At 39.8% G+C, this 13292-nt stretch overlaps 1 protein-coding gene across 1 annotated transcript; it reads left to right on the forward strand.

Annotated features, from left to right (window-relative positions):
• Positions 1-12040: 12040 nt before the first annotated feature.
• LOC100018127 (olfactory receptor 52K2-like) lies at positions 12041-12985 on the forward strand. Its single transcript, XM_007491127.1, has one exon. The coding sequence runs from the start codon at positions 12041-12043 to the stop codon at positions 12983-12985; it is 945 nt and encodes a 314-aa protein (XP_007491189.1).
• Positions 12986-13292: the final 307 nt, after the last annotated feature.

The raw sequence follows: 13292 nt of genomic DNA on the forward strand, positions 1-13292 counted from the left end.
GGACTGAGTGGGCAATCACATCTTGCCACTCTGTGGCCTCCTTAGCTACCATGCACGACTCTGTCAAGGCATTCTGACCTGATGGCTACCAGCAGTATTGGGATTAGCTGTTCTTTGAATGTTTGATAGAATTCACTTGTGAATCCATCAGGCCCTGGGGACTTTTTCTTAGGGAGTTCTTTGATGGTTTGTTCAATTTCTTTTGATGATATGGGATTATTTAAGAATTCTATTTCTTCTGTTAATCTAGGCAATTTATATTTTTATAAATATTCATCCATATCACCTAGATTGGCATATTTATTGCTATATAATTGGTCATAATAGTTTTTAATGATTGCCTTAATTTTTTCTTCATTGGAGGTAAGGCCTCCCTTTTCATCTATGATACTGTTAATTTGGTTTTCTTCTTTCCTTTTTTTTTTATTAGATTGACCAATACTTTGTTAATTTTTTTTCAAAATACCAGCTTCTAGTTCAATAGTTTTTTCACTTTCAATTTTATTACTTTCTCCCTTAATTTTTAGGATCTCTAATGTGGGGATTTTTAATTTGTTCACTTGCAAGTTTTTTGATTTGCATGTCCAATTTATTGACCTCTGCCCTCCCTAATTTGTTAATATATGAACTCAAGGATATAAAATTTCCCCTGAGTACTGCTTTGGTTGTATACCATAGAGTTTGAGAGGTTGTCTCATCATTGTCATTTTCTTCAATGAAATTATTAATTGTTTCTATAATTTTTCTCTAAGTGATTTTGGAGAACCATATTGTTTTATTTCCAATTAGTTTTTGATTTGGCTCTCCATGTACCCTTACTGATCATTATTTTTATTGAGTTATGATCTGAACAGGTTGCATTTATTATTTCTGCTTTTCTGCATTTGTTTGCCATGTTTTTATGACCTAGTACATGGTCAATTTTTGTGAATGTACCAGGTGCTGCTGAAAAGAAGGCTTATTCCTTTTTGTCCCTATTTATTTTTCTCTATATATCTATTAACTAATTTTTCTAAGATTTCATTTACACATTTTACCTCTTTCTTATTTATTTTTTGATTTGATTTACCTAAATTTGTTAGTGGTAAGTTCAGGTCTCCCACTAGTATAGGTTTAGTGTTTCCTCCTTTAATTCCACTAGTTTCTCCTTTAGAAATTTGGATGCTATACCATTTGGTGCATACATGTTGATGACTGATGTTTCCTCATTGTCTATACTCCCTTTTATCAGTATGTATATACTTTCCCTATCCCTTTTAATCAGATCTATTTTTACTTTGGCTTTGTCAGATATCATGATTGCAACTCCTGCCTTCTTTCTATCAGTTGAGGCCCAATGGGGTTTGCTCCAACCTTTAATTCTAACCTTGTGAGTATCTACTCGCCTCAGGTGTCTCTTGTAGACAGCTTATGGTAGGATTTTGGATTCTAATCCACTCTCCTATTTGTTTTCATTTTATGGGTGAATTCATCGCATTCACATTCAAAGTTATGATTGTCACTTGTGTATTCCCCAGCATTTTGATGTCCTCTCCTAGTTCTGTCCTTTCTTCTTCTGCTATATCCTTTTAAACCAGTGGTTTACTTTTAATCAATCCTCCTAATCCCTTCCCTTAAAATGCTTCCCTTTCTGGTCCCTTCCTTTTTGTTCCTTTCTTGTTTTTTTAGAGTCTGCTAAGTTCCCTCCCCCCTCTTTCCCTCCCTTTTTGTACTCCCTCTCTCCTATCCTCCTTAGTTTTCCCTTGTCACTTACCCTGCTGGGGGCCATCAGTCCACAATGCCTTGACAGAGTCATGTGTGGTAGCTGGGGAGACCACAGAATGGTCCTTGGTGAGATGTGACTGCCCACTCTATCCTCCTTGTCTGCCTTCTTTCATCAATGCCCCTTACCTATGAATTGACATGATTATTATTCCCCCAAGTCTCAAAAGAAATAATGCAAGAGCAAAGCACCTCTACCCTAATTCTCCAAAATATCACCAAAAGATCAGACCCTCAAAAGCAATCCGAAAAGACTATCATGGGTTAACTTTTATTTAGGTGCATAATTCCCAGTGAAACCACAGCTACAGGCCAAGCCCAAAACTTTCTCATGAAGCCAGCACAAATCAACCATAGAGGCCCATATAATAGGTACAGGTACAGTATAGGTACACTAAGCTTCAATATGCCTCAGTGACTCAGTGGTTTGAGAGCCAGATCCAGAGATGAAAGATCATAGGTTCAAATCTGACCTCAGACACTTCCTAGATGTGTGACCCTGGGGGAGTCACTTATCTTAACCTATTGTGTAGCCCTTACCACTCTCCTGCCTTAGAACCAATATCCAGTATTGATTCAAAGATGGAAGGTAAATTAACCCCCCCTCCAAAAAAATTAAAACTATGGTAACCTGTACATGTTTTTGCCTTCTCAGTTACAAGAAATTGTTTAAAATGTTCCTCTTCCTACCTCAATGTTTAGGACAAGGTCCACACAAAGATTTTCTTTTAGTACTAAGAGTGAGCCACAATGGAAAAGGGGCCTCTATGGAACAAGCTTATAAAAGGCATTGGAAGAAGTACTATTTCACAAAGCAAAAATAAACATTTGAAAATAAAAGAGATAAACAAGAAAATGTTATGATGATGAAAGGAACTCTAGACTACAATCTATACCATAAGAAATGAATTTAGATGTACCAAATGTTTTCCCATCCAAATTCATAACTTTCTAAGCTTTAAGAGAACATGGAGCATAACCTAATATTGGTAGGAAACTTCAGTATCCCTTTATCAGTGCTGGATATGTCTAAGAGAGTCAAACAAAAGATTTCTGGAGAAACCAGAAGGAGAGAAAGAAATATGGCATCTTCTAAATGGGACAACCCCCAAAATACAATTCTCACAACCACCTGGAAGTTTCATAAAAATTGATCATGTACTAGGGCACAGAGTTATAAAGTTGCAAAAAAGCAGTAATCATTAATGCATCCTTTCCAGACCATAATGCAAAAAATGTAGAATTTAGCATATTTAACTTTTGGCTTGGTCTCCAAATAAAGACAGGTTTGGTGTTACCCAAATCTCTTAAGTTTCTAGCCCTTCAAAGGAGATTATCTTGTTCCTGGGAGTCCAGGTTTCTCTCTTTGTCTCTGTTTTTTTTTTTAAGGCCCTTTCTGAGCCCCATGTGCCTACAGCATTAGCTTAGATGGGAGGTGGGATATTGGGGTGAGCAGCAGCAAGATCTCTAAGGCTACTCCCTTGACCCTACAAAATCCTAGCAAGGAACCCTGGTCATAGCCTGAGCTCCCCAGTCAAGGTTTTTGCATCCCCAGAACAGTTTTTTTTCTGTGCCTTTTGCTCTCCCAAGCCAGCTCAGTAAAAGGGCTCCCTGAAAAGCCTTTTCTCAGTAAAGCCTTGGAGTTCAGGAGCCCCTCAGAGCTAGTACCTCAGCCCCCCAACCCTGTATGCCCATTTGGAAGCATGTGGCCACTGGCTTTTTACCCCTGGAGGGGAGGGGAAGTTAAGGGAGAGAACTCTCTTGAGGACTTATGATACATCGTTTCTAGTTTGCAGATTTCTCAACTACAACTATTGTTAGGCTTTGCTGGGTGTAAAAGAAGTGGAATCAATCATGGCCTCCTAATGAGGGCTTTGCATTTATTGAGGAGTGGCTGTAGCTCAACAGTTGAGATTACAATCAGAGAACTTTAAAGACAGCTGTAACCAGGAACAATTGAAGGTCTTTCAGATTTGTCCACAATAAAACCATCAGTTTTCAATTTGGACAGTAGCTCATCACCTGTGGAATATGACTTGACTGTTGTTGGGATCCACTCATTGCCTTCGACTTCAGTCATATCTCAGTCTGCTTCCTCTCCTGTTGGCTCAGTGCTCCTCCAAGATACTAAGCCTTTATTTGAGCTGCAGCAGCCATCTCATATACCAAAATTTGCTCAGTCATTCCTCAATTGAAGGGCATCCCCTCATTTTCCAATTTTTTTTCCACCACAAAGGGTGCATCTATGAATATTCTTGTACAATGAAATAGAATAAGTAAACTGACTGGAAACTATTACTACTTGAAATAAAGAAGTAAACTGTTCTCTGGCTTTTGACTAGAGATGACTGCTACGGGAACCTGAACTTGCTTATTTGTACTGGACGTAGAAATGAGAAATGCTGAGGGATGCCACCACACAAGGATACTGGTATTCAGGGGAACTACTTATAAAGGTCTGCTGAGGTCTCCCTGAGGTTTGCTCAGGGGTTCTGCCTATTGATCCCTACTGATTGTTGATGGATCAATCTACTTCCTACCCTCCTTCCTCCCTGACTTCCTCCCTTAACCAATCTCTCCCTTTTGCCTTCCTTACCTCCCACAATCTTCTTGAAGCCTTTGCTTCTTCCCTCCCTCCAGAGTGAACTATAAAGATGCTCCAGTTGCTTTCTCAGTCAAGGGGTTTATTGGGATAACAGGATGGGAAACTGAGGTGAGAGGGATGAGGATTTCCCTAAAATACAGAGATAATTTTAGGAAGGTTTGTGGGAGTATTCCAGCCAAAAACTGTGACTCTGAGACAGTTAGGAAGATGGAGGACAACGGCAGTTCAAAATCTTCTTTCTTCTTCAGAAATCAACCAGGTCTCTTGGCTTAACCCTAGAAAGAAACAAAATTCAAGATCTCTCCTTTTCTCCTGGTCAGCTCAACTCTCAAATAGACCACCAACTCAAAAGCTTCTCAACTGGTCAGCTTCTACTGCTCAGAGCCAGAGAGCCAGAGACTCAGTCCCCAAAAGCCAAGTTTCTCTTCTCAGTGTCAACTTCAACTGCTCAGAGTCAGAGAAACAGAGACCAAGTCCAAAAGCCCCCCCAGGGTCCTTTCAGCCAGCTTCAAACCTCCAAGGAAAAAAAGCGACTTCCAGTCAAAGACAAAGTCCTCTCCTCCCAGTCAGCTCAAACTGCCACCACCTGGGGACATTCCGTTGGAACCCTGGTTCTTGAATCTTGGTTCACAAGTCCTGCAAAACCTCTCTCTCTTCATGTCTCTATCACAACAAGTCTTTTCCCTTATTATCTCTTTGGGGGTATAAACCCAGCAATGTTATGACTATATCATAGGGCAGACAGTCTTTTATCGCCCTTTGGGCATAGTTCCAAATTGTCCTCCAGAATGTTTGGATTAATTCACAAGTCCACTAGCAATGAATTAATGTCCCAACTTTGCCACATGCCCTCCAGCATTCATTACTTTCCTTTGCTGTCATGTTAACCAATCTGCTAGGTGTGAGGTGATACCTCAGAGTTGTTTTGATTTGCCTCTCTCTTCTTATAAGAGATTTAGAACACTTTTTCATGTGCTTGTTAATAGTTTTGATTTCTTTATCTGAAAATTGCTTATTCATGTCCCTTGCTCATTTATCAATTGGAGAATGGCTTGATTTTTTGTACAATCGATTTAGCTCTTTATAAGTGGAGTAATTAGACCTTTGTCAGAGGTTTTTGTTACAAAGATTTTTTTCCAATTTGTTGTTTCACTTCTAATTTTGTGCATTGGTTTTGTTTGTACAAAACCTTTTAAATTTAATTTATTTTATTTTTTAAAACCCTTATCTTCCGTCTTGGAGTCAATACTGTGTATGGGCTCCAAGGCAGAAGAGTGGTAAGGGCTAGGCAATGGGGGTCAAGTGACTTGCCCAGGGTCACACAGCTGGGAAGTGTCAGAAAACCTTTTTAATTTGATATAATCAAAATGATTTCTTTTACATTTTGTGATTTTTTCCAACTCTTGCTTGGTCTTAAAATCTTTCCTTTCCCAAAGATCTGACATGTATACTATTCTGTGTTCACCTGTTTTACTTATAGTTTCCTTCTTTATATTCAAGTCATTGGCCCATTCTGAGTTTGTATTGGTGTAGGTACACATACTTTCTCTCTCTTTTTTTTTAAACCCTTACCTTCCGTCTTGGAGTCAATACTGTGTATTGGCTCCAAGGCAGAAGAGTGGTAAGGGTAGGCAATGGGGGTCAAGTGACTTGCCCAGGGTCACACAGCTAGGAAGTGGCTGAGGCCGGATTTGAACCTAGGACCTCCCGTTTCTAGGCCTGGCTCTCAATCCACTGAGCTACCCAGCTGCCCCCGTACACATACTTTCTTAACAGTTAATATGCTCATATCTGTGTTGTCCAAGGTGCTGAAGGCCTTCCCCTTAGTTTTTAGGCAGTTCCCATTCAGCACTGCAGCAAACTTTTAGACTGTCTTCTTACCTCTAAGTCTGACTACATGAGTAGCCCACCATACATTTGCTCAATATTCATGCTATTTCTACTATATAGCACACTGTCCCAGAATTATCATCTACATTTAAGTAATCTCTTTTCTATTAGAACTCCTATTAGGATGTTCTCCTTTGGAGAGGCAAACAGACAAGCATATGTTTTGAGTTTTGTGTTTTAGTGAAGTCTCTTACTGAAACCATAAACAATGTTATTTCACTAGAACTGTGAATGTTAGAGGCAACTGGCTATATACCCTCAAAATGTATACAAAATGATATTAATTGACTTTTTGAAGTAGATGGCATATTATTTACATTTTACAGAGGAGGAAACTGAGGCCCAGGCTCAAAGAAATTGAACTTCCGACTTTACATAGATACTAGTGGTGGAGACAAAATAAAACAAACAAACAAACAAACAAATAGTTCCTTGGTCCACACAGCCAAATACTTTCCCACAACATCATGTCACTACTTCTGAAAACCTGGGCTAGTGAGCTGTGAAGTATAATTATTCTATTGGGTGATTCTTGAGGAGTGGATCAGGTTCTCTCTAGAGACTCCTGGAGCTCCTTGTGTCTCATATTATCTATTCTACTTCCCTCGGGTTCCCAGAATAGGGAGGAGCCCAGGATATAAATCTGTATCATCTGAAAATGAGGCAACAAAGATGCCTGGCTGCCCTCTCAGAGAAGGGAAGACCTGGACATTTCCCTGGAGCAGGTAGATATTGGGGTTAGAAAATTGGAGTGGAGAATATAAGAAGCAGATCTTTAAAGGATTTGACAAAATAAGCTTTCTCTGTTCAGGGCCTTAGGTTTCCTATTATATTGACTGAGGAAACTGTCCAGGGAGTCAAATCTTTATATGGGTTGATCTAGGATCCCATTATACCACAACTTAGTCCAATGGATTCAGATTCAGAATCAAGAAATATACATAACCACATATATACCCTCTCTGCTTTCTCACAGGGTACAGCCTCCTCTCCTAACTCCCCCCCACCCCCAAGAACTAGGGATAGTTATCTCTGATTATTCAGAATAAATAAGGGTAGTTATGTCTATTTATTCAGAAAAAAATAGGGATAATTTACCTGTTGTCTTTTCCTTCTCTCCTCCTGATAGGGCTCACATTCCTGGAAAAATTGAATTAGAGCTTCTTCCTGTTTCTAAGTTTTCAGACCCCCTGCTAATTTCACCAAGGACACTACCAGTCAGGTCTTCCTTTTCCATTGAGTGGGCTTTTTGGTGGACTTTTACAGTCACATCCTAATAATAAGGAGGAAGAATATTTCAGAGACCATGTCCTGGAGTCTTCACCTTCTTCTAATTATTAGGAAATTTTTCTTTGCATTGAGCATTAGCATTTCTCTGGTTAAGTCCTTTAGGGAAAAGTGGAACAAGTTTGCTACTTTTCCCCCATGATAACCCTTCAAATATTTGAAGATTATGATTGTACCTCACTTAATTCTCTCTTCTAGGCTAAATGTCCTCGGGTCCTTCCATTTATCTTTATATAGCAAAGTGGGCTGTTAGTCAACTCAACAAATACTAGTTGGTCATCTGCTTTATGTAAAATACTATGCTGGGTGTTGCAGAGGAGACAGAGTGGAAAACTCTGGTCAGAATCTATTCTTGTTCTCTGTACTCAAAGAGTTTGAGGACAAATGGCAATGATCTTGATAAAGCAGTATGACAAGACTCAACTTTTTCTGTGTCTGATTCCATTTTGCAGTCTGATGAAGTCTGTGGATCCCTTCTTAAAACAGTTTTCAAATTCATAAATTAATATTAATAACTTGAATTTTTATAGCACTCTTAAGGTTTGACAAGCACTTTATAAATATGAGCCAATTCTATTCTCACAACAACTATGGGAGGTAAGTGCTATTGTTATCCTTATATGACAAATGAGGAAATTGGGTAAACAGCTTAAGACACTTGTCTGGCGTCAGACAGCTATTAAGTGTTTGAAGCCAGATTAGAACTTAGTTCATTTTGACCTCAGATCCAGCATTTTAACTACTATGTCACAAAACTACCTCACATATAAAATATATGGGATTACAAAGAAAATTAATTATACTGAAATCCAATTATCCAAAAATACATTTTAAATTTCATCAAGCACAGGTTAAGAACTCCTGAGTTATGAGCTTTCTTAGCTGGGTCACAGAGATAGAATAGATTTTCCGCTTTGGGTGGCAAGGATTCTATGATTTTCTTTTGACTGCACTAAGGAATAAATACATCCATGGCTACTAGGTGGTATCTGCGGCACAGAATTTTGCATTTTTCCACCTAATTTCATAGGACTTCTAAATCTCATTTCTTTCTGCATGCATTTCATGTGAAAATTTGAGTGAGGGGATAGAACTCTTGCAAACTGCTAGACAACCATAGGACTTTTCCGAGTATAGTTGGGAAAGTAGAGTTTGAGACTGAATGTGCCCTATGTATTATTGAAAATCTGTTACCCTAAAAAAGAACTACATTTCCTGGGAACCCACTGACTTTCCTGCCCTTACGTACTTCCTATAGACAGAGGATATTAGTGAGTGGGTGGTCCTCTTGGACTTCTTTCTTGGGCTTTCAGCCAGCATGCTGGAGGTGGTAAGCTAAGCACAGGGATTTTAAATGGGCTAATCAGCCATGGGCATGTGGTTTTTATTTTGTATCCACTTTATTCCTTGATTTCTAATGATCATTAATAAATCCCTTAAAATATAACATGTTTATTATTGACATTAATTTTAATATTTACAATCAGAAGTAGACAGTGTTGTGGAAGACAGTCACCAACCTCAAATTAAACCCCTGAAGAGGTAGCTTCCAATCATGCCTCATCTTCTCTGAATGCATTCAAACTTTTCAAAGTCACTTCTAAAGTGCGGTGAGATCCAGAGACATAGGGTCATTAAGAAAGTCAGTCAACAAGCATTTATTAATGGCTTACTAGATGTCAGGCACAGTACTAAATAGTGAATATATAAAGAATGGGAAAAATAGTCTGCCCTCAGTAGTGGCTAGTACTTAAATAGCTTTCTGAACCTTATAAATATTACTGTCCCTGGGAGACAGATGTATTATCTCCATTTTAAAGATAAGGAAAAGGAAACTGAGGCAGACAACGGTTGAGTGACTGTCTAGGGTTATACAACTGTAAGGGTCTGAGGGCAAATTTGAACTCCTAACTCCCAAACTAAAGGCATATGGGCCAGGAGATGGGAAATAGCACTAAGATTCAGGATGAATTATCTACATTATATTGTCAGAGGCAACCCAGATTTCAATTGGACCAATATCCCTTGTAGGTAATGGCTGAATGCCATTGACCACACAAAAAGGACAAAAGGGTGTTTTCTAAGAGAGTTGGACCCTGTTACCAAGGCTGGAAAACATGGTACATAAGTATAGACAAATGGCATTTTAGGGGCACTGCCCAAATGCCATAAATTTACAGGGGGCCAGAAGACAGGCATTCTGCCTCTAGCAAAATTTTAACAAACAAAACATTGACTCATTTCTCCAAAGTCTTCCAGTCCAGAATTATAAAACTCTAGGGATGAAAGCATTTAGTCTAAACTTCATCTGACAGATGAGGGAATTTATGTCAAGAGAGGTTAAGAAATTTGAACAAGGAAGCTTAACAACTCAGGGCTAAGGTTCGAACTAGAAAATAGGTTCCCCATCTGCCATATCTTTCCCTATATTCTGATGTTTTATAATTCTCTGGAACAGGAGGTCTTGGCTTAGGATCAGTGAATTAAAACAATTGTTAAGAATTTCAATAGAATTGGTTTCCTTTGTAGTCCTACATATTTTATTTTAGGTAATGAAACATTATTTTGAGGAGAGATCCATTGGCTTCCCTAGATGTTCAATGGTGTAGATGACACAATGGAGGTTGAGAACCTTGCTCTGGAATGAAGGGCTCTGTCAGTCAATTAGCCCTCAGCATTAATTAATTGACAGACCACTGGCAGTAGAGCTCTGTATTAGGCACTGGGGGTAGGAGAAGCTGAAAAAAAAAATAGGAGATACAGAGAGTCTATACTTTCTTGTCTGAAGACAAGTTGTAAAACTGGAGGACTGTGAAAAAAAAAAAGTGCAAATTGAAGTCTCAAATAGTGAAGGACCAGAGTCATAGATTCCCAAATTTAGTTAGAAAAGACCTAAGTGATTATCTAGAGCAACCTGGTCATTTTATAGACGAGGAAACAAACCTATAGAGGTTCAAAGAATTGCCCAGAGTCACACCAGGAGTAAGTGACAGACGTCTGACTCCAAAGCCAAGTTTTTTTTCTCCTGAACTATACCACCTTTTCAGAGTAGGATCCTTTCAACAAACATTTTCTAAATGGCCACTATATTTAAGGAACTGTGTTTATTTGAAAAGATTAGCAGTAAAAGGAAGGGATCAGAGCAGATTATTAACTCAAACTAATAGCAGGTTAAGGAACATTTCAATACAGGCGAGACTGATGCAGTTTGACATAGAAAGGAAGCTGTTGAAGGTCCTGGAGAGATGATAGTGAAGAATTGGTCTAGCTTTGGGAAGGAGGGACACTTTTTCCTTTGAGACAGGAGAAAAAGAAAAAACAGGTGGATACAGACAGAAGTAGAGTATCAAGAACAAGAGAGTGTAATCCTGCTGTCCTTTGCCCTCATCTACAACATTATATTCAGTTCTAAGTGACATATTCTAGGAAGGTTTTAATAAATTGGAGATCATCCACAGACATGGCCATGGTAGTGAGGGGCCATGGAAGCATGCCATCCAATCATTTAAGGAACTGGGAATTTTTAGCCTGAAAAAACCTGGAGATGGGATAAAAAGGAGGGAGAGAAAATTGGCTCCAGTCTTTGTAGGACTGGTATGGGGAAGAGGGATTAGATTTGTTCTCTTGACCTCAGAATGCTTGGGTGAAAATTTCAAAGATACAGATTTCAGCTCTTCTAATTATCCAAACTATTCAAAACAGAGTAGGCTGCCTCTATAAGAACCTCACTTACTGGAGGACTCAAAGAAGTTGGCTGATCAGGCCTGGGATCTTGTAGGAGTTTCCTTCTGAATTTTAGGCTGGACTATATGCCCTCTCATATCCCTTCAAATTCTGGGATGCTATAATTCTATGATCCTAAGCAAAAACTCAATGGAATTCATTTAAACTTTATCTTCCTTTATCTCCTTAGTAGAGGAAGGGGTCACACTTTCCTTATCAATGTCTATCGTAGAATTATTAGCTTATAAGAAAGGCTAGAATAACTCCAAAGAACATGAAAATGATCTTTTGGCAATTACCCAGTTAATCTGATCCAAATAGACAGCTAAATTTGAGAATTCAGTCCCAAACATTCCCTGTTATTGCTTGTAATAGGGAGTCATTGTAGGGTTTAGAACTGAGTACTAACCTAATAGACGTCCTACCATCTTGGTGGAACCCCTCCTAACCATAGCCTGTGGCATGAATTTCTTCTCCCAAATTGTTTGTCTGGCTCACTTGGTATTGCTTGTATTATTTAACTTTGAAAGTATGTATATATTGCATTTCTAGTGATAGTCCAAGTTTTTTAAGGGAAGAGAACTTATGTTGTTCTTCTTTTTATGTATTCAGCTCACTCATGCCCTGTTTTTCATTAGGTTTTGGAATGAGGACCAGGAGTCATCTTCACAGTTGGGAGGTCAGAGATTGCTATGTCTGATTCTGATCACCCTCTCTTGAAAGGGGACAGATGTCTAAGAAGACAGATGTGGATGAGGCCAGCATACAGTGGCTATGTCAGTCATGAACAGCACCTCCCTGTATCCATCCTCCTTCCTGCTTTTGGGGATCCCAGGTCTAGAACATCTGCACATCTGGATCTCCATTCCCTTCTGCTCAGCTTATACACTGGCCTTGTTGGGCAATTGTACCCTCCTCTTCATCATTAGGGCAGATGCCACTCTCCATGAGCCCATGTATCTCTTTCTGGCCATGTTGTCAGCCATTGATCTGGTCCTCTCCTCCTCCACATTGCCCAAGATGCTGGCCCTGTTCTGGTTTGGTGATCATGAAATTAATTTCCATGCCTGCCTAACCCAGATGTTCTTCCTCCACTCCATTTCCATAATGGAGTCAGCCATTCTCGTGGCCATGGCTTTTGACCGGTACATGGCGATCTGTGACCCTCTTCACTATGCCACAGTGCTAACACACGAACTCATTGCCAGGATTGGGATGGCGGCTGTAGTTCGGGCTGTGGCACTTATGACTCCACTGCCTTTCCTTCTCAGGCGTTTCCCATACTGTCGAGGCCGGGTGATCAAACACTGCTATTGTGAACACATGGCAGTAGTAAAGCTGGCCTGTGGTAACACACGGTTCAATAACATCTATGGCATTGCAATAACCCTGGTTATAGGTGGGATGGATCTCTTCTTTGTGGCCCTTTCCTATGCGCTCATTTTGAGGGCAGTCCTGAGGCTAGCATCTCGAGAAGCCCGCTTTAAGGCCTTTGGAACATGTGCATCTCATGTGGGTGCCATCCTGGCCTTCTACACGCCTGCAGTGCTCTCATCATTCTTGCACCGCATGGCCCGCCATGCTGCTCCCCACGTCCATATCCTTGTTGCCAATTTCTACCTTCTTTTCCCACCCATGATCAACCCTATAATCTATGGCATTAAGACGAAGCAAATCCGTGACCGGGTCCTAGGTCTGTTCCACAGAAAGAATGTGTAAGTTGGAGTCATAGGAATGGGCAGGAGAGGGGCAGAAACAGATTTCACTGGAGACTTGAACTAGGCCTCAAAATGGTGGAAAAGGAAGATGAGTTATGACTGTTTCACTGTAGGTAAACTCATGTAGGTAAGTGAACATGCACTTTGTTTCAGAGGAGGCCTCAGTAAGTTCCCAAAGGGCAGGGGCTATCTTTTGCCTCTTTTTGAGTCTCCAGAGCTTAGTCCAGTGCCTGGCACATAGTAGGCATTTAATAAATGTTTACTGGTTGATTATTGACTGATTTGAGAGATACTTTTGCCCTTAGGAA

Source organism: Monodelphis domestica, chromosome 4 (assembly GCF_027887165.1).
Source record: "Monodelphis domestica isolate mMonDom1 chromosome 4, mMonDom1.pri, whole genome shotgun sequence".
NCBI classification, from domain to species: domain Eukaryota; kingdom Metazoa; phylum Chordata; class Mammalia; order Didelphimorphia; family Didelphidae; genus Monodelphis; species Monodelphis domestica.

Excerpts from the sequence above, each read along its gene's own strand:
- LOC100018127 (XM_007491127.1), top strand. The coding sequence starts at position 12,041 with ATGTCAGTCATGAACAGCACCTCCCTGTATCCATCCTCCTTCCTGCTT.